This window comes from Camelina sativa, chromosome 11 (genome assembly GCF_030686135.1).
Source record: "Camelina sativa cultivar CO46 ecotype springtype chromosome 11, ASM3068613v1".
In the NCBI taxonomy this organism is placed as follows: domain Eukaryota; kingdom Viridiplantae; phylum Streptophyta; class Magnoliopsida; order Brassicales; family Brassicaceae; genus Camelina; species Camelina sativa.
The window spans coordinates 18,998,029-19,019,450 of record NC_141890.1 but is presented as its reverse complement, the minus strand read 5'-3'; the positions used below and the strand labels follow the sequence as shown (position 1 = coordinate 19,019,450).

Genomic DNA, 21,422 nt, shown 5'->3' with positions numbered 1-21,422 from the left:
TAGAAATTCGATTTATAAAACAAAACAAAACAATTATGGTTTTAAGCACTATAGTCGTCAAACCAGTCATTAAATCTGGTTGAAAGTCGTCGTAATATAGTCGTCAAATAGTCGTCTGATAGTAGTAACAGAGTCGCATAATAGTCGTAAATAGTCGTAACATTGTCACAATCTTTTCTCAAACTAGTCGTAACATTGTCATTAAATAGTCGTAAATAGTAACGACTAAATTACGACTACGTGTAATAGTCGTAATATCGTCGCTATTTACCGACTATGTTACGACTGAATTTCCTTACCGACTACCGATTTACGACAACGGTTATTAGTCGTAATTTAGTCTTTATGTATGAATTAGCGACTATGTAGTGACTATTAGTGCAGTCATAAATCACATGTTTTCTTGTAGTGTGAGTCACTTTGCAGTTAATTACTTTTTTTTTTTTTTAAGAAAGATATGGTATTACATATAATTTTTAATCTAACTTTTCAAAAGCAAACTCACTAGTTCTGTTTGAATATAATTTTTTATCATCTAATTATTGATATACTAAAACGAGCATATCTGTATGATATATATTTGTTAGTTTATATAAAGTATATTTTGTAGATAAATGATTGGGAAAATTGAATTCGAATAGAAGTTAATATCATTCAACTCATTGCATGAGATAGCAGATGAATGAGTTGAACAATTTTCTTTTATGATTTGCTCATTTTTTCAATTTTGTAGTTAAATCATTTTTTTAAATTATTTATTGCAAATGGTAAGAATAAATGAACGCTCATTCATTTTTTCCAACTTCTTAATTTGAATCATCCATTTATAACCGGTTATCTTTAGACGTGTCGCTGTCATACTCTTGAGTAGGTGAGGTTAGTGAACTCGGTATAAGAAAATTTTGAAGAATTCGAATAATTAATTAAAAAATTCATAATTGTGGATCCAACCAGTTTGAAAAAAAATCATATAATCAGAATTCTATGTATAACTAAAAATCTTTTAAAGATTTGTTATAATGTGTTTCCTCTTAAAACATTTATAAATCTGCCACTAAACATCGATGATCTCCCCTTTCTTTCTAGGTCCACATCGCAATTATTTTCCGGCAAAGGATAAGTATGTTTTTTCCAACTTTTCACAAAACTAGAAAGAAAAAAGCCAAAGAAAAACTCGCTGACAAAACCAAAACAAATGTATGTACTATGTAGAACGTTCGAAGCCGGTTTGCAAAACTCGCTGAGACTAGGCAGTAATACAACCTACCGGAGTCCATAGACAATTCGAATTAGTTAACGTTCAAATTAACGGAGCTTGATGTGAGTCACTAGTCAGTATCACATCTATACAACCAAGTCAAAGTTTGTTTTTTTTGTTATAAGATCAAACATTCAAACTTTAAAGGATATGCTTCTTTATAGCATGATCTAATCTTCTTTAAACAACAAAGAAAGAACAAGGCTTACAAGTTCAAACCATTATTAAGTAGAATGGACCAACAAGTCAAGGCTTGTATTCTGAACAACTCCTTATTATCTCTCCCAACAACAACAACAACAACAACAACAAAGAGGAAACGGTGAATTTGATAATGAAAACCTAGGTATATTTACAGACACAGAAAAGAGAGGAAGCTTGAGGAGACAATTTTTTACATAACCCACCAAGATGAAACCCATTGGAGACGCAATATTTGTTGCAACGTGGTAATTTCGCACATTCTCCGGCTACATACAGCCATTCCGTCCGACCACTCTTCCTACCCCGTCCTCTCGCAGATGTGGTCATCGTCCGGCCTTGAGTAGTAGCCACCCCTTTTATACCATCATATCAAAAAGATATTGTATTTTTCAAAACGAAAAGAAAAAGATCTTACGGAAAGGGTGTCGTATTTGCCATGGAGCATACAATTATATTTACCTGAAATGAGAAGGGCAATGTATACGAAAAGACAGAGGTAAATGAGCTTCACGGCCATTCTTGTCTATAGTCAAGTTCTCTCTTCACTCTTTAATTTTCCTTTGATTATAATCTTAATGTTCTTCTAAATATAGCAAAACGCATTTTTTATATATCGTTATGTGTAGGTCCTTTTATTACTTTATCAAGTTTTAAATACCTAAATATCGTCCTGCTTTGGCTACTACATAATTTCGACCCATTGTAGTGCGGGAGCCATACATTTTTTTATAAATATATAGCATTACCTAACAAATATATAAAATTTTCATTTACAAAGACTTTAGAAGATGAATATGGGCCCTAACCCTATCGGGATTGTTCATGTAAATACTTTTATTAAAAAAAATAATGAAAAGGAGAGAAAGGATTGAAAAGAAAGAGAACTGTTGCTTGTGTAGGAACTTTGATAAACGTTTCAATAAAAGAGACATGTATCATTTACCTAATAATACATATATTAAAAATATAAATAAAAAATGAAAATGTGTAATAAAAATATATTTTTTAGTTTTCTAAAAAACGCTTCACCATCCCTATGGTCTAAAAGGATAGGGTGGTGGTGCTATTGGGAACACTAATAAAATGACATAATTATAATTTAAAAAGGGAAAAATGGATTAATTGAGGGATCTGTGTATATGTTGGAGAGAGTTTTTTTCCTATCTATCTTTGACTATTTTGCTCTACCTTTTGATTTTACATGTAAAGTCAAAAGTATGAAAGGAGACAAAAAAAAAAGTAGTCAAAAGTAAGAAAAAGGATTTTTGTATATGTTTTTGTCTAACTATTGTATGTATGTTTGAAAACAACTAAATAATTGGAATGCATAACACTTAACTAATGTAATAGGGTAATCGAGTTGTAGCCCCCAGCAAAGTTCCAGTTCTTGCTTCACTCCCACGAAACTTTAGCCTATGTTTCTAGCCACACAAAAAAACTTTGACAATGTATATCCCCACCTAATTTGAATTTCAAGTTCTATCCCCACGTCTTTTAAATCTAAACATTTTTTGTCTAATCTATCATTTAACCAAATTAAAATTGTAATTAATACTTAAACCAAAAACCCAAAATGTAAACATAAGTCGATACCTTTATAAGTACCAGAGACAAAATCGAGAGAAAAAAAAGGATTTATGTGGTTTCAGCAGTTGAGACATTGATTCAGCGAAGAGGATATCATTTGGTTCAAGGAAGTGCCTCGATTCTCACGTTGCAATGAGGTAAGATATTTAAACTCTAATAGCATGACTGCAATACATGTTTTGTAATTTTGAGATGAATCCTTTATCTTTTCTCCAATATTAGTGGCGAAGAACATGATTCTGAGAGAGAGTGGCGTCTTAAGATGTTGGAAGATGAAAGTGATCCAAGTGACCCAGACTTTGGAATTTCTGATTAAGACGACAATAATTCAAGTTCTTCCGATAGCGGATCTGATGAAGATGATGATGAAGAGTTGATGAACAAGTTTCAGTTAGAAATTGAAGATGATGTTGCTCAATTTAGAGATGAGCTGCCGATGCAGCATAATGCCTGCCCAGAAAGTGACAGTGACTCCGAACATGCCGAAGTGGTTCTGGTAAAACGAGGCCAACGGATCAGGCAAAGGGGAGATGGAAATTTACACTTTCAGCAAACATTTTCTAGTGGTCTTGCGTTTAAGGAAGTTGTGCTAGATTATGCTCTTAAAACAGAAAACAATATTAAACAATCTAGGTGGGATCAGACAAGGCTTGAATACAAATGTGGTATGGATGGTTGCAATTGGAGAATATATTGCTCACTAAGCACCAAAAAGAATATATGGCATGTCACAGTGTTTAAAACTCACCATAATTGCAGTAGAAACAGAGAGTGTTTGATGTTGACTGATCCGGTGATTGCGCGTTTGTTTATGGACAAGATAAGACATGATCCAGAGAATATGATGCCTATGAAGATTCAAGAGATGATTAAAGATCAATGGAAGCTCACTGCTACGCGAAATCAATGTCAAGAAGCTAGAAAAAAATCATTGAGGTGGCTACAAAAAGAATATGATGATCATTTTGCACATATTCGAGGTTATTGCAAAGAGATCACTGATTCAAATCCAGATTCTATAGTAGAAGTTGAAATTGTTCACAGGCCAGATGATAAAGAGTTATTTGATCGGTTTTATGTGTTTTCACATTCTGTTTAGATCTAAGACAAATTAGACAGAAAATGTTTAGATCTAAGAAACGTGGGGATATATCTTGAAATTCAAATTAGGTGGGGATATACATTGTCAAAGTTTTGTTGTGTGGCTAGAAACAGAAGCTAAAGTTTCATGGGGCTAAAGCAAGAATTGGAACTTTGTAGGGGGCTACAACTCGACTACCCCAGTGTAATAAATAATAACTAGTCACATCCATTCAACTAAAACCATCCCAAAATTTCACCCAACGTACTCAAACAAATTTGAGATAAGAAAATTGGCATTAACAATTTCCTTTAAAAGTTATCTCTTCTTACAAAAGAAAATGGTGGATTAACATTAACTTTAACTATTAAAAACATAATAACTTTTTAGTTGATGAAATAGTTGCTAAGTTTTTATTGTCTCTCCCGGGCTTAAAGGAATTTTATAGTAAGCACAGATAAACCAGTAATTTACTTTTGAACACCAAACTGAGAAAAAAAAAAAAAAACTAAATAAGCTTTCTTCTTAAAAATTGATTTACTATTTTGGTATAGAACAAATTTCAAATCCTTAAATCTGTGATACTTTCTTGATTCTTCCTCATTTTCGTGCGTCCCACGTCTCCTTGATTTGTCATAAGTATTTAGAAAATTTTGTAGTTGCATACAATAGTTATAATAATCCGAAGAACAATTTACTAATGATTCTCCCTATCAAAGTTCTGTTTTGTTTAAGAGTAAGAATTTTGTGATTTTGGACAAGAAAACGATAGGAAGGTATTGGTACCATGGTTCCATCGTTGGAACGAGGAACAAGCATTTCGAGTTCATTCAATTTTGATAGGATGTTCGATTCCTCACCGGAAAAAGAAGAAGAACAACAACAACAACCTCAGCTCGTGGAACCAAGCACGTCGGAAAGTCAAACTCAAGACAGCCTCGGTGGAAGTCCGGTGGAGAGTAGCCGTCCGATGACTTCCCGTCTGATTTCCCGTAGACAGGATAAGCAACAATCCGGTGATTACAAAAAAAGTTTCATTATTTCTATTCGTTTAAGAACTCTAGAGATATAAAAGGGGGAAAAAAAAAAAGTAAACAATTTTGTGGATTTTACATATTGTAGACACGGAGATGATGAAAGATAAATTCACAAAATTACTTCTAGGAGAAGATATGTCAGGTGGTGGTAAAGGTGTAGCTTCTGCTTTGGCACTATCAAATGCCATCACAAATCTAGCCGGTAAATGTAGTTCTTTAGTTTTTTTTTTTTTAGTTATGTTCATCCACAAGCAACACAAAATTAATCTATGGTTTGGTTTAATTTTTATGTGTAGCGTCAATATTCGGGGAACAGACAAAGTTACAGCCGATGGCACCGGATAGAAAAGCTAGGTGGAAGAAAGAGATCGATTGGTTATTGTCTGTGACGGATCACATTGTCGAGTTTGTTCCATCTCAACAGATGAGTAAGGATGGAGTCTGCACCGAGGTTCAGTTTCCTAATAGGCTAACACTTATCAGTTCTATATTATCAACGTCAGAGATAATATTCTGATTCAAAGACTATTTGTAGATTATGGTGACGCGACAAAGATGTGATCTTCTTATGAACATCCCTGCCCTCCGCAAACTCGACGCTATGCTCATTGTAAGAGTGCACATATATTCAAATACATGTATGTTATGCAACTACTTTGATGGAACGATATTGAAACATATATATATTAGGATACATTGGACAATTTTAGAGGACACAATGAATTCTGGTATGTGTCGAGAGACTCTGAAGAAGGGAAGCAAGCACGGAATGATAGGACAAAGGACAAGTGGTGGCTTCCTCCGGTGAAAGTCCCTTCTGATGGCTTGTCCGAGTCATCTCGAAGAATGCTTCATTTTCAAAAAGATTCGGTCTCACAAGTCCAAAAAGCCGCCATGGCAATTAATGCCCAAGTTCTTTCAGAAATGGCTATCCCTGATAGCTATATCGAGTCTCTTCCAAAGGTGATTATCCTTCTTTTTGTCTTAAAATCGGATAATATAGTATCAATGGTTTGCCTACATTATTTATATTCTATGACATCATCATATATATACTATTCTAAAAAAAAACATCAATAATGGTGATTGAGAAGACTTAGATTATTGCAGAATGGAAGGGTAAGCCTTGGGGATACGTTATACAAGAGCATAACAGAAGAGTGGTTTGATCCAGAACAGTTCTTGTCAACACTCGACTTGTCTACGGAGCACAAAGTGTTGGATGTGAAGAACAGGATCGAGGCCTCAATTGTTATATGGAAAAGGAAACTTCATCTAAAAGACAACAAATCTTCTTGGGGATCAGCTGTGAGCTTGGAGAAACGAGAGTTGTTCGAAGAGAGAGCCGAGACGATCTTGGTCTTGCTTAAACAAAAGTTCCCTGGTCTTCCCCAATCTTCACTCGAAATCTCCAAAATTCAGTATAACAAGGTAATACTCAAATGAATCATTATTTTAGTTATAGGTCATTGTGGTTCATTTATCACTTTGTGTGTTCTAACTATAGGATGTGGGACACGCGGTTTTGGAGAGCTACTCAAGGATATTAGAGAGCTTGGGGTACACGGAAATGTCGAGAATCGAGGATGTACTTTACGCGGATTCTTTAGCCCGAAAGCAATGTACAGATGAAGAAACATCAGATGGTGGGAAATTAGCAACAGAAATGGATTCAGAGTTAGGCGAGGAAACAGAGAAGCTTGACCCACAATACTCATCAAAGACAACATTGCTTGATTTTATTGGTTGGAGTGACAATAGCTCAAAAGGGCAGTCAGAGAAACTTCCCAAGTCTCCAAAATTGACGCCAAAGAAATTCTCGTATTTGGAGAAGCTCGAGAACTTGAATGGTTTTAGGAGCCCTAAAGATAGGCATTGAAGACCAATCAAAAAGACATGGGAACAAGTAACATGCATGATACAATTGCGCAGCCGTAAGTGTGTGTTATTTTTAGGCAAAAGAATGAAACAAGTAGCAATTAAGAATTGTCTTCCTTCCGGTTTTGCTTCTTGGACAGAGAAGTATACTAACTTGTCAACACCATACTCCATTCTCAATATATATATTGTTCTTTCTCTTAAAGAAAACATCATTTACATAGTCAGATACTATAATTTGTTTAATATAGAATGGTGGCGGCGTAGCGTATAACATGCAGAAAGGGGTACATCTACATCAGGTGCAGTTTCCACAATGAACTCAGTCAATTATAAAGGCCCAAACAATGAATGAGAAGCCCAACAACGTAAACAAAAGGTAATGAGTAACCGTCAGATGCGATATGAACACGTGGCAGAATCTCAACGAGTTAGAAAACCCTAAGCGCTTCTTCATATTTATTTTTCCCTGTATAAAAAGGATGAGGCAGAGAGAGACAGAAGCTTAACATCATCCATCAATCAATCCATCCATCTCTGCTAATTCATTCTCTCGTAATCAGATTCTTATTTATTTATCTTCGATCTTTCAGTTTTTTTTTTTTTTTTTTGTGGACAGTGACGATTGATATTAAGGTCTCGTTCGTCGTAAAAACGGCCGTAAAGGCCTATTTGCCGACCACTCTGTTATATCACCACCCATATTCTGAGTCCCCAAAATTTTTTTGTTTTATTTTTTCATTATTCTTTAGGATTGGCCGATGATTAAATCGATTAAGACAAGCATATGTCTGAATCAATCCATGTTGATAAGCCTAATCTTCTCAATGAGGCCTCCAAAATCTTATCTTAAAATCTTCGTCAAGTGAGGATTAATAATGCATAGTTCAGATGATACAATCTCCATGATTACAGTTCAGTAGCATAGTCTTTCGCTCCTATCTGATGACCCCCTTTGATATATTTATATATATATATATATATGTGTATGTATATGTTTTATTTAACTTTACAGGTTTTATTTTTTGGTATTAGGGTATGATATGCATCACAATTATTTAGAGAATTGATAAATATTTGGAGCTTATAATTATTTTATGGGTTTTATTACTCTTTTTGTTTTGTTTGAATTCGGCTATATTCCCCTCAGCGTGTATAGGAGGAGTTTGCACATTAATATGAATGATTTGACCACTACAAGAAAACAGGGTAATTTCCAACGGATGTACTGATGGAAATTTGTCTGTCGGAAATTACCGACAGTTATTTGATACCGAATGATTTTGTTGGTAAGTTACCGATAGACTTTATTCGTCGGAAAACCGTCACTTTTTCCAACGGATTTTCGATGGATATAGTCCGTCAGTAATATCCGTCGGAAAATATGTCCGTTTTACATTTTTCGAATTACCGACGGATTTCCAACGACCCAAAGTATCTGTTCTTATAGCCGTTTTATGACCGTTGTAGTTTCAAAATTTACCAACGGATTACTGACGGATTACCGACGGAAACCATTCTATATTAACAAATCGCTTTGGATTATCTACAGATGGTTTCAACCCATTTGGAAAGCATGGAAGACAGTATTCGTTGTGGCCAGTAATCGTAACACCTTATAACTTACCACCATCTTTGTGCATGCGTTGAGAGTTTCTTTTCCTTTTGATTTTGGTTCCTGGTCCAAATCATCCAAAGAGGTCTCTTGATGTGTTTCTCCAACCGTTGATATATGAGTTGAAAATGTTATGGGATCATGGTGCTACAACATATGATGTATCAACCAAGCAGAATTTCTAGATGCGTGCAGCACTTATGTGGACGATAAGTGACTTTCCAGCTTATGGGATGTAATTTGGATGGACAACTCATGGAAGGTTAGCGTGTCCAGTGGAGCATTCTTTTGATATTGACCTCGTGGTTGACTTCACCCAATTCACAGATGATAGAGTCGACTCTGAATCAGAAGATGAAATTGGAGAATTTGACGAAGATGATTCAGAATTTTTGCTTTCAAAATTTTTAGTAATAAATATTTGTAATAAATAAATATTTGCTTTCAAAATTTTTAGTAAAATAAATAAATGTAATTAACTTAATAATTAAAAAAATCAATTAAAAATAAATGGTAAATTCCGTCGGTAATTCGGTCGGTAAAACAAATCCATCAGTAATCCGTCAGAAATTACTGACGGGTTACCGACGGATATCTAACTTTCGTCGGGTTAATAAAATTTTGGTTGGTTTTCCTTGTGCTGTCGGTAATCCGTCGGATACTGACAGATTTCCGATGCAGTTTTGTAAAACCTCTAATTTTGTTCTATAACGCACATATTTAATAAGAGATGTATAAAGTATGAAGTTTCAATGACTATATAATCTTCTTTTAAACTAAAATCTTCAAAATTTGTGTTTTAAAAAAATGAATATGTTGTTTGCCTAAAGTACTAATAGAATGATATTATATCTTATGGGTAAATGTTTTTAAATTATCATTTTTTTTTTATTTTTCATAATTTACTCATATTTGTCAAGAAAAAATATAAACTACAAAATGTAAGCATATTTGTCAAGAAAAATAATAAGATTAAGGGTTTTAATATCTAATGCGTCGGTAAATAGTCGGAACACCGTCGGAAAAGTATTCTATCGGTAATCCGTCGGTTTTTTCTGACGGATTACCGACGGATTGCGAAATTTCACCCCGGGAACGAAATACAATTAAATTTTCGGTATCGCGGAAATTAAATTTTTTATTGAATTCCGACGGATGTTCCGTCGGTATTTCCGTCGGTAACATCGATAAAACCTAAGTCATTTCATCTTCTTTCTCGCACTCGTCGACATAACGCCAACTTCTCAAATCCTCTCTCTCGCTCTCGCAACCAAAATTCCGGCGACGAATCGGCTTCCAATCCGGCGACTTTCGGCGTCCAAACCAGTTGCTATTCCGGCGGCTTTCTTCCCTCATCCGGCGGCTTTCTTCCCTCCGGCGGATTTCTCTACTTCGGCGGATTTCTCTACTCCGGCGGCTGTCTCTACTCCGGCGGCTCTCTTTAAAGAATGGCGTAAGTTCTCTCATTTTTTGTCATATTTCCTTAATTTTTGTTAGTTTTTTAGGATTATGGTATATTTATTAGATTTTATGAAGATTTGGCTTTAGATTAATTTGAAGATTTAGAGTGTTAGATTTGTTAGAGTGTGATTTGTTAGACTGTGATTTGATGAATGATGAATTGGATTTCGTTTTTGTTTTTGTTAGGGTGTTAGATTTCGTTTTTTTTTTATGATTTGGTTTTTGTTTAATTGTTTTATCTTGTTTTTTTTCTAGAATTTTTTTTTTTGGTTGAAAAAAAAATATGTGTTATTATTGTAAAATATGTGTTAATGTTATAAATTATGTGTTAATTTAGTTTTTGAAGAAAAAAACTAAAAATGATTTTGGAAAAAAACTAATACTGTTATTTTTGGAAAAAACTAATTTTTGTGTTTTTGGTAAAACAATCATTTATGTTCTTTAATTAAACTAAAACTCTGGATTTATATTTTTTAATTATCAAACTCCAATCGTTTTTCAGCTTAAAATTTACCATCTTTTTGTGTCTCTGTTGTTTTTTTTTTCCCTATATTCATATAGGATCTAAATTTGTTTTTTTTTTCCAAAGAAACTATGGTTCTTATGTTGCAAACACATGTGGGAACCACGCTCCTGGAGAAGCTAGTGGTTCCCATTCACGTCATAGTCCCGTTCCAGATTCACAAGCTTCACAACATGCTCCCATGGAGATGACCATCGAAGATTTTGTTTCTCAACCTGGACGAGAACTTATCCCCCGCTTAGATCCTTATGGCGCTCCAAATACCACATGGTTTTGTGATTCGCATAATGGGATCACAAAATCTCTTTTGCGTATGATGTATGGAATCCTCAAAACACCATACGCAAAATTTTCAGTGATGCCTTCGTCAAAACAAGAAATGTGGTTTAAGCAATTTGCCGTACAGTTTTCAACTTATTACTTTGATTTTATAACATCGTTTTATAATATTTTTCTCATAATGCATTATTTTACTATTTTTTTTAGCAAGATTTCACTTGGCATCCGGATATCACCAACAACGTTCGAAAAGAGTTTAAGAAGGCGGCTGCTAGACAATATTCTAAGATGTTGAATGAGTGGAAGCAAAGGTGGAAGAAAGGAAAGGTGCCAAAAGGGTTGAGCGATGATCTCTTCCAAGGTTTGATTCAATATTGGGGTGAAGTAAATACAGTTTCACTTTCCTCAAAATATTCTCAGAATAGAAGGAGCGACCGTGGCGGGTTGGGCATGGCAACCCACAACAATGGTCCAGTTAGCGCCTATACCCGACAACGCCAACTTGTAAGCTTTAAGATTTCGTATAATTGTTATTTTTTATCATTAATAAGACAATCTTTATATAATTAAAATACTTCTTTTAGACTATTAGGGATGGTGTGGTACCAGACCATATTACTTTGATGGAGGATATGGATACCAACAAAAAGACCAAACAAATACAAGATGGTAGAGCTAAGCTGGTTGTTGAGAGTTCGAGGAGGCGGCAAGAGGAGATAATCAGTTCCCAACAATCTTCTGAAGGATCGAAGTCTACTGTTGAACTTGGAAGAGAGAAATTAAACGAGATTTTTTATGAGGTAATATTTGTTTTTTTAAAATTTGATTTTACTTTGTTTTGTTTTAAAATGTTTGAGTAATTTTTAAAATGAATGTGTAGGAAACTGAAAAAAACAAGGGACGGATTTTTGGACTTGGAAATCTCTCCCAACAAAGCCCGTTATCTCAATCAATGGGTTACTCATTTGCTCCCACACAAGAGTTCCAACCAGCTCTGCAAGAGAAGGATGCTCGGATTGCAGCATTGGAAAACGAAACGGAAGAACAAAAAGCGGAGAACAAAAGAAGGGACGAGGAGAACAAGAAGAGGGATGAGGATCTAGTAGCGTTCATGAGCGAGATGCGGGCAAGACATTCTGCCTTTTAGATTTCTGAATTCTAGCTTTGTTTTGTAAAATATTTATGTTTTCGGTTTTTAGAACATTTTCCATGTTTGTACGAAATAATATTTTCCTAAAATTTTTAAATATTATTATATAAGCATTTCTATTTTAACAAAAATTTTAGTATTAAAGTTTGAATAATTATGCAATTTAAAAAAAATACAAAAAATACATCAGTCGGTAATCAGTCGGAAATGACGGACTTTTTCAAAGAAATCGGTCGGTAATCTGTCGGAAATGATGGATTTTTTTGAAACATTCCGTCGGTATTCTGTCGGAAATGACGGATTTTTTTGAAACATTCCGTCGTTTAGCAATCCGAACCATGGCAATCTTTCTAACCATCTCTAACATAGCCACAAATGGCTTTTCTCTTGCCTTGTTGATGGTATTGTTGAAGGACTCTATGGAGTTGTTCTCCACATCTTCACAGTAATTGTCAAGCTTGTGAAAGGCCCTGCACCAAGTCTTTGGCTTTGTCTTCATGACATCTTCATGCACCTTTGAGTCGTATGCGTGGATCCTCTCCAAGTTCTGATAATATTCGGTGGTGTTGTAGCTCCAAGCCAGATCCCAAAGATATTTTTTCAGAAGCTTTTTGCTAGGATGAATCTTCTTCAGGTTCCCATAAATGTGCCTAACACATTTTCGATGCTCCACCTTTGGTAACTCTAACTCAATAGCTTTTATCAAACCCTGAAACAGAAACCGCATGATTATGCTACAACTTCATAAAACATAATTATGCTAGAGCTTAACAAATACAAAACGGAACACATACCTTTTGCCGATCTGACATAATAATGTAACCATCTCCATCTCCTAAGTCTAGATCAATCTTCAACCTATTCACAAACCATTGCCATTTATCAGTGTTCTCGACTTGAACAACGCTCCATGCTATTGGATAAATAGCATTGTCTGCATCCCTGCCTAATGCCGCTAATAACTGCCCTTTAATCTTTACTTTTAAGAAGCACCCATCAACTCCTATTAGTGGCCTACAACTAGCTTTCCATGTTTTTCTAAGAACATAAAACTGGTTAAAGACATCCTCACCAACATCATTCTTCACGGTATCAATATCCACAACAGATCCTGGATTTGATTCCATAATCTCGGCACCATAATCTCGGAGATGTGTAAACTGAGTATCATACTCCGACGAGATCCATCCCAATGCCTTTCTCCTAGAAGCTTGGCATTGAGGCCTTGTAACTGATATCTTCCACATCTCCATTTCAATCTTTTCCATCTTGGCAAGCATGTAATACTCTGGTTCTTCCCTAATCTTATCAAGAAATATCCTAGCTATCACTGGGACCGAAAACATCGCACACTCTCCATTAGGAATACATATATGTTTATCCTTGTACAACGTAATCCTCCAGAAAGGATCATCACCGAGAGATGGAGCATACACTTGCCACCCACATTTCCCCTTAGCACCAATACATTTAAATCTGATTGCATCTCTATCATACCTGTATTGCTTCAGATTGGAACTTGTTAGCAGTGCATAGTCGGTGACACACTCCTTGAACGAGATTCCATTGTAGAATTTTTGGCCTTTATACATTATCCCATCACCACGAAGAATGGGTGTTCGCATTCTCACTTGAACCATCTTCACGACCATTAGCCTCGTCGTCGGTTTCTGGGTACACATCGTGTCGGATTGATTGTTCCTCTTCGGTGAACTCTTTGGCAAGCATGTGGACAAAAGATTCATCTCGATCTTCTGCCTCTGCATCGTGATCATGATCTCGATCTCTTCCTACTGGAGGATTATCGTCTGCGAGAATTAAATCCATTGTTGACATAGTGAATAAGAGCAACGAAATGAGAAATGGATTTGGGGGTTTTATTTTAGGGTTCTTCGAAAGAGAAATCGATTTGGGGGTTTTGAAAGTAGGGTTCGTAAATAGAGAAGAGAGATGTGAGATTTTCGATTTGAGGGTTCAGGTATTGGTTAATCATGGTTTAATATTCTAATCGGGTTGTAATCGGGTTGAAATTGGGTTTAACCGGTTAAATGGGTTTATTACTTGGTCAAGCAAATAATAACAAAACGGTTAAACCCATCCAAAACACTATTTGCTTGACCAAGTAATAAAGCCATTTAACCGGTTAAACCCAATTATGATTGGAGAGATAGAATAAATATGAAATGAAAAACTTATCCAAAAACAACCCGCGGCGTAGCGCGGGTATCAACCTAGTTCAAAGGTTATTAACAAAACTAAGTTGATACCCGCGCTACGCCGCGGGTTGTTTTTGGATAAGTTTTTCATTTCATATTTAGTTTATCTCTCCAATCATAATCAAGTTAAAATTGTTTGAATCTTTTAGATACATTAGCAAATTTATATTATTGTCTGAAGATGTTTTGATTTCTCTTTAGTTGTTGTTTGCTAATGTTTTGCATATCTTGAACTGTAGAATTAGAAGAATTAATGAAAATAATAAATACTTTTGAGCGTGAGATAATATCGTGTTTACGGTATGCTCTCAAGTGAGATTGAAGTTGGGACGTATTTGTTAAAGAGAATTCAATGACGTATGCAACGAATGCTTCATCTAAATTTACATATATTGTCTCATTAACTATATGCACTATGTTTAATTTTGTTTTGCTTAAACACATATTTACATTTTTAAAACTATATTGTGTACACACAAATTTTTCAAACCACACTAATCAAAGTTTCTATTTTTAACTTGTTTGGTCGGCCAACATTATTTGAAAAGATACATACCAACTCACAAGTATATCGTGTATATGGTATAGAAGCAAGCGGCTGCTCGTCTACTCCACTAAACGCTCTTATCACAAGCTAAATAATTATTTGGTCTTTAGAAAAAGTTGGCTAGTATTGGGTTTTATTGTAGTCCATTGTACATTCAGTTTGTTCCCTTGCAAATTTGTAATTTTGAACAAATTGTTCATCGTCGTTGTACTCCTCTGCGACTTGTTTCAGTAGCTTCTCCTGCAACTCATAAGCATCATCCCCTCGAAGAACATCACACGTCCATGTCATCAAAACCTGATCATTGTGGAGACGGATAAAAGAACATAAGCACTCAGCCTAAAAATGTTCTTCTACACTTGGTAATTGAGGAGTAAGAGAAGTTCCTTTTAAGTTTCTAGAGAGACTGTTTGCTGAGAAGTTTGAAAAACGCAATTTATGTAACAAAAAAAATGGGAACAAAAAGGAGACTGACCATTTCCAAAGCTCCTCTAATGACGCCACTTAAGACATTGCAGTAGTAAAGACCTTGGCAAGTATTGGGAAGTCCTCCAAGATTAAACTTCAGCAAGTCTCATCTGCGTCCTAGCTTGTCACTGATGCAGTGACCCCAACGAACATGTTGAACCCCACATGTGTAATAAGGCAAATCATGTTACTGCTTCTCAATACCATTAAACCAAAGGAGATATCTACCAGACATTAAACACTATGCTCTAGACTAAACTCAGATTAAACACTTACGGTTTGGTTAATTAAACACTTATGGTTTGGTTTGTGACTTGTTTTGCGGCTTCGTAGTGAAAGCCTTAACCAAAGACTATAGAGTGACCAAAGTCATAGACACGTTTATATCCCTTGATGAAACCTAACACTTTCTCATCGTAGTGAAATCATTAGTTCCACACAAGAGAGCAATAGCCAAATACCCACATCATCATGTTCTCACGGTAATGTTGTATAAGGACCAAATATAAGCATAAGTAAGAAATCATGATATTTTGGAGGGAAAATAGCCAGAGAAATAGGGCCAACATGTAAAACAAGTCAAATGCTAAACACACATATGCAGTTAGCAATTAAGAAAAATGACAATTGGCCTATCAAATTGGTGGTGTGATACATCAGCCTCAAGTAAAAATCTATAACCTATCAAATTATATCATTAATACACAGTCGCCTAGTTTTAGTCTTATGTGGACAAAGCAAAAAGAAAAATGATGGCGTTTAATCAGTCGATGCTCGATTTCTTCTTCTTCGTCGCCGTTTAAATGAGATTGAGAGATGCAACCTAATCTCTTCCCATTCAGTTTTGGGTAATCCATTTCTCTTCAATGGCGGAGATCTAAACGAACTTGGTTATGGTGCTGAATTTAACAGCTCTAGGGTTTTCTTCTTTCTCCCTTTCAACGTCTCTTGGTCTCTTACCTTCTGCTTCTTTCTCTGATCATCCTGAGGTAATCTCCAATTCATAACATCAATGGAGTTTGTTTTTAAGAGAATTGAAATTATTTTTTAAGTGTGGAGATTAAAAAATCCATCTTATTGTAAATTCTAGCATGTGTTGCAGTTGCTGCTGCGGTTGCTCTTCTAGCCTCTCTGTAAGCATTAATTTTTAAATCTCCATTTAGCTTTCTCGACAAAGGAACGAAATTGTCATCTCTACTACCTCTTCTCCGACTTGAGAATTGAGAGATGGATGATAAACTCCGATTTGTTAGCCTCTTTTTCTTTTTAGTTCTCAGTCAATCTTGTCGTCCTCAATGCGTGTGTTAAATTTCAATCATCATCTGTCTATTCATTCTCATTTCCTAGATTTTTTTTTGATATGTTTGTGTAGCAATTCTTAGTACAATAGCTTGATCCAGAATATCAGATATGATGCGATTTGTTTAAGCATTGTTATGGTATGTTACAATTGAGGTTCTTTAAGGGTTTATGATTAGGGTATATTCAAAAACTGGGTTTACAAGAAGAGAAAACTGGGTTTACAAGAAGAGAAAACTGGGTTAAAAAAGTGAGCCAATCTGGTCTGGTTCTTCTGCGTATAAGACATCGATAACAGAACGCAGCAGATCCCGATCATCGATATTTACAGGCGTCACCCTCAACAGATTGGAAACGCGGTATTGGAGATTGGACATGATTGGCAGACGTGATATTGGAGCTTGTGGTCCACCACCAATTCGGAAGAGATCACTAACACTTGATGTACTGGCATACGGAGAGAGTTTTTTCGATAACCGTAAAAATATTTCTGGAAAACTAAGCTTTTTAGTTTTGAATTTTATTTCCAAAGGCTATGATTGAAAATTGGACTTTGATGGTAATCTTTGTCCTTGGCTACAATTCACCAGACTTGTGAAGAAGCAAGCAGAGTAATCAAAGAAAAAGCAGTTCATTTCAAAACTGTTGAGGGATGAGTCTTCGATTTGCCCTCCAAAAGAGAAAGACGAAAAGAGTGAGACTAAGATGATGAAGAACAAGAAGATCGGAAGTTAGTCAGAGAAGAAGAGGTGGTCGTACGAAGAAGAGAAAAGAGAAAGAAGAAGATTGCTGTTTTGTCCCTATGGATCAAGAAAGCTAATGAGCTGGAGTTAAGCCCACTTAAGACTTGTGTGTTTAGAGTTCTTTGAATTATTAGTGGTGTTAGGTCCAAAATAAGATTTTGTGTTGTTTACTTAGTTTAACTAAGGAAGTTGTTGAAAACCTTAGTTAGACTAGATAATAGTTGTTGGAGTTGTTAGTGGCTAATAAGTTAAGGTAAGGTTGTGTAAGGTTGCTTGTGTCCAGAAGTCTAATGTCTAGATATAATGATGTAATAGTTGCTAAGTCTAGAGTCTAAGTGAATGAGTGTAAAAGAAATCTACTATAAGTATGTAATGTATGGGAAAAATGAATATATGAGAGTTCTAAGAAAATTGAGTTCTTTAAGTGAAGAAAGAAAAGAAACAAACTGGAAATCAAAGTGAAAATGTCAACATGGTATCAGAGCACAACTTGATCCTAGGAGCCTCTTAAAGCAAGAAAGAAAAAGTGAAGAAGTACGAAGAAGAAGAAGAAAACAGAGATGGCGATAAACCTGCAATCATCTCATCTTATTGCAGTCTTTGATGGCCAGAATTACGAGTTCTGGTCTGCAAGAATGAAAACCACACTCATGAACAAAGATCTTTGGGATGTTGTCAAAGATGAAGTACCTGAAGCTGAAGTTGAAGATGAACCTGCAACTCCAGGAGCAGATAAGAGCAAATAAACTGCAAACCTGAAGGCACTCAAAGCTAAAGACATGGCTGCTCTCCAAATCGTTCAGCATGTAGTGGCTGATGTGGTCTTTGACAAGATTCTCTCTGCAAACTCAGCACGTCAAGCATGGAAACTTCTGGAGCACTCCTATCAAGGTAATGAGAAAGTCAAAACTGTTAGACTTCAGTCTTTAAGAAGAGAGTTTGAAAATCTGAAAATGAAAGAAGGAGAAAAGGTTAAAGTTTACTCCGATAGGATTCAGGTTGTAGCGAATCAGATGAGATCTTTAGGTGAGGGTAAATCTAACTTTGATTTAGTGGTGAAAATGTTGGCTTCTATGTCAAAAAGCTATGCCGGTCTGTGATCCTTAATGGAAGAAACAAAGGATCTGAACATTGTTACCTATGCTGAGCTGCTTGGATCTCTAGAGGCACATGAGAAGAAATTCTTTCCAGAGGATGAAAAAGAAGCTAAAGGAGCCTTCTATGCACGGTTTCGAAGTCTGAATGTGGAGAAGAAACACAAAGCAAATTCTGGTCAGACAAGTTATAGAGAAAAAAAGTGGTGTGGTTATTGTAAAAGAGATATCACAATGAAGATGTATGTTGGCTCAAGAGTGGAAAAATCAGACCTGCTTTCAACGAAAACAGAGAGACTAGAAGTTGTTTTCACTGTGGAAAAGTAGGTCACCTAATCAGTGACTGCAAACTCAAGAATGGAGAACAAGCTCAAGTTACTCAAGCTCAAGTTACTCAAGAAGACAATGAAGAAGATGAAACTTATCATATGTTCACTGCAAGACAAGAAGACCAAGAAATACTAGAAGAGAATGTCTGGCTTATTGATAGTGGGAGCACAAATCACATGACGCCACATGAGAACCTATTCGCTCACATCAACACAAGCTTCAATGTTCCTATACGTGTAGGTAATGGAGCTGTGCTGACAACAAAAGGAAAGGGTGATGTTAAAATCATGACAAAGAAAGGCAAGATAATCATCAAAGATGTTCTACTAGTTCCAGGAATTACCAAAAATCTATTGAGTGTTTCTCAAATAGTTGAAAAAGACTATGAAGTCGAGTTTGATCACAGAGGGTGTACCATTCATGATCCTGCTCGAAGGAAGATAGCTGAGGTACCTATGATCAATAAAAAAATTTATCTGAGAATGTCAGAAAATGAAGGAGCAACAATGGTTGCTACAAAAGAAAAGGTTGAATCATGCTGTCAAGGAACTGGATATACGATTGGAAGTCAGAAGGTGTCACAAACTTGGTGTATTAAGAAGAATGCTGAAGGCCTGAACAAACCTGAAACTCATCAACCAAAGAAGAATGAAGTTGGAGCCGTGAATGAAAAGCCATCGCGTGAAGTTAAGAATCAGGGAGGTTCTGAAATTGGAAAAGAAGAAAACAAGGACAGAGAAGTAAAAAAGGTGAGTCCAGAATGCAAAATGAACGAGAGAGTGATCAAAAGAGACACGGTGGAGAAAACCGAAAGCTCACCTAAGTTTGAGAGGGAGCAAAAGTGGATTAGAAGGGAAACCTGCAAGAAAAATGCAGAGGAGAATCAAGCAACAAAGCACAAAGAATTTGGGGTTCACAAGTTGGAGATCAATGACAAGAGTAAACTTGTTTAGAATCAAAGGCTGATATTTCAAAAGCAAACATAAGCTTATGTCCGGAGCCTCTGCAAAAGAAGATCAAAGTGAGCTCAACCGAAAGTGAATCAAGACTGAACAAGAATGAAAAGACCATTGTTCAAGAGGGAGCAACAAAATCCAATCAAGGGAGAATCACAGAAACTTCAATTAAGAAGGAGATCGGAAAATCAAACTCACCAATGACCTATGCAGATGTTCTGAAAAGTGGCACTCAGATGAAGAGGAAAGGAAGCTCCATTGGAGAAGTAAAGGCTTCAAAATTCAAAATCCTAACCTGGAATCAAGAGCCCAAATGGAAAACTCAAGAGGGAGTGTTGAGGGATGAGTCTTCGATTTGCCTTGCAAAAGAGAAAGACGAAAAGAGTGAGACTAAGATGATGAAGAACAAGAAGATCGGAAGTTAGTCGGAGAAGAAGAGGTGGTCGTACGGAGAAGAGAAAAGAGAAAGAAGAAGATTGTTGTTTTGTCCTTATGGATCAAGAAAGCTAATGGGCTCGAGTTAAGCCCACTTAAGACTTGTGTGTTTAGAGTTCTTTGAATTATTAGAGGTGTTAGGTCCAAAATAAGATTTTGTGTTGTTTACTTAGTTTAACTAAGGAAGTTGTTGAAAACCTTAGTTAGACTAGAGTAGATAATAGTTGTTGGAGTTGTTAGTGGCTAATAAGCTAAGGTAAGGTTGTGTAAGGTTGCTTGTGTCCAGAAGTCTAATGTCTAGATATAATGATGTAATAGATTTAATTTAGGAGATGAAACAGACCTCGAAAATTTCCTCTTAAGATACGCTCGAAGAGAAACAAAAACAGAGAACTTCCGAATTCTTTACAAACCCAAAGATATACACGCCATCATTTGTTGCAGGCACTATCTCACATGTTGATTTGAAATCAATGTGCATAAAAAAAAAATACCACCTACGCTTATCACATTGACAAACAATATTGACATAAACAACCAATATATGGCCAATGGCCAGGCATCATAGCAAACTCTTTTAAGAGAATCGGGGAGTTTAAGGATCTTTACCATAAGTTTAAGAAATAGCTTAAAGTTTACTACTTTTTTCTCGCTATACTCTTTTAGAAAAATCAGATATTTTATATTGTACCTTATGGATAAGAAGGGGATTTTCCAGGAATTTGCATGGAGACGCAACATAGTGTAAGCTCATCAAACCACTGGCCACAATTTTGAAGCATGATTCTTACTTGTTTCCACAATCTTTGTCGAACCGGCCCGCAAGTTCTCGAGACAGTCGTACAAAGGATCAACCTCTGCAAATCAAATTTCTTAAATCAACTATCTGCTTACTCTTGATCGAACAAACTTAGAGTTAAAATAATGTTACGAACCATTTTTATGGAGAAAGCGGTGACGGAGGAAGATAGATTTGTAAGAGATGAGACGAGCTGCAACTTAGATCCGTAATGCTTCTCATGGTAGGCGATATGTGAAGATACATCCTTCATCGTGCAGCCCCGTAGTCATAATCAGATCAATCAAATCGAATAAACTCCTTATTCCACCAAATCCCGAAAACCATGGACTAAACGACGAGAAAAAAAAAAAAGAAATCGATTATCGATTGATTAAACGCACAAGCACAATCGACCATCGTAGAAACGGCGACGAAGAAAAAAAAATCGAGAATCATTTCTCTTTTTGTCCACCAAAGAGT

At 35.8% G+C, this 21,422-nt stretch overlaps 4 protein-coding genes and 2 non-coding genes across 6 annotated transcripts; 3 read left to right on the top strand and 3 right to left on the bottom strand.

Moving 5' to 3' along the window:
• Positions 1-1,391: 1,391 nt before the first annotated feature.
• On the bottom strand, positions 1,392-2,070 carry LOC104723936 (defensin-like protein 37). The gene is made up of 2 exons (XM_019232429.2): positions 1,922-2,070; positions 1,392-1,815 (listed from the first exon to the last, which is right to left on the bottom strand). Exons 1-2 carry the CDS (start codon positions 1,977-1,979, stop codon positions 1,601-1,603), a joined length of 273 nt encoding a protein of 90 aa, XP_019087974.2. The 5' UTR covers positions 1,980-2,070; the 3' UTR covers positions 1,392-1,600.
• Positions 2,071-4,672: 2,602 nt separating this feature from the next.
• On the top strand, positions 4,673-7,255 carry LOC104723938 (rop guanine nucleotide exchange factor 9-like). The gene is made up of 7 exons (XM_019232456.2): positions 4,673-5,146; positions 5,253-5,369; positions 5,464-5,618; positions 5,703-5,777; positions 5,858-6,130; positions 6,278-6,598; positions 6,675-7,255. Exons 1-7 carry the CDS (start codon positions 4,918-4,920, stop codon positions 7,044-7,046), a joined length of 1,542 nt encoding a protein of 513 aa, XP_019088001.2. The 5' UTR covers positions 4,673-4,917; the 3' UTR covers positions 7,047-7,255.
• A 403-nt stretch (positions 7,256-7,658) lies between these two features.
• Positions 7,659-7,759, top strand: LOC147934227 (small nucleolar RNA Z43). Its single transcript, XR_015573484.1, has one exon. It is a non-coding gene; the product is annotated as a small nucleolar RNA Z43 (small nucleolar RNA).
• Positions 7,760-7,901: 142 nt separating this feature from the next.
• Positions 7,902-7,999, top strand: LOC147934226 (small nucleolar RNA snR60/Z15/Z230/Z193/J17). The gene has a single exon (XR_015573490.1). It is a non-coding gene; the product is annotated as a small nucleolar RNA snR60/Z15/Z230/Z193/J17 (small nucleolar RNA).
• Positions 8,000-12,293: 4,294 nt separating this feature from the next.
• Positions 12,294-13,665, bottom strand: LOC104728167 (uncharacterized). Its single transcript, XM_010447194.2, has 2 exons — positions 12,868-13,665; positions 12,294-12,782 (listed from the first exon to the last, which is right to left on the bottom strand). The coding sequence occupies exons 1-2, from the start codon at positions 13,663-13,665 to the stop codon at positions 12,294-12,296; spliced, it is 1,287 nt and encodes a 428-aa protein (XP_010445496.2).
• A 4,021-nt stretch (positions 13,666-17,686) lies between these two features.
• LOC109127711 (uncharacterized) lies at positions 17,687-21,213 on the bottom strand. The gene is made up of 8 exons (XM_087472550.1): positions 21,097-21,213; positions 20,022-20,085; positions 19,590-19,629; positions 19,395-19,475; positions 19,114-19,223; positions 18,714-19,024; positions 18,330-18,584; positions 17,687-18,229 (listed from the first exon to the last, which is right to left on the bottom strand). The coding sequence occupies exons 1-5, from the start codon at positions 21,211-21,213 to the stop codon at positions 19,121-19,123; spliced, it is 405 nt and encodes a 134-aa protein (XP_087328676.1). The 3' UTR covers positions 17,687-18,229; positions 18,330-18,584; positions 18,714-19,024; positions 19,114-19,120.
• Between the last annotated feature and the right edge of the window lie 209 nt (positions 21,214-21,422).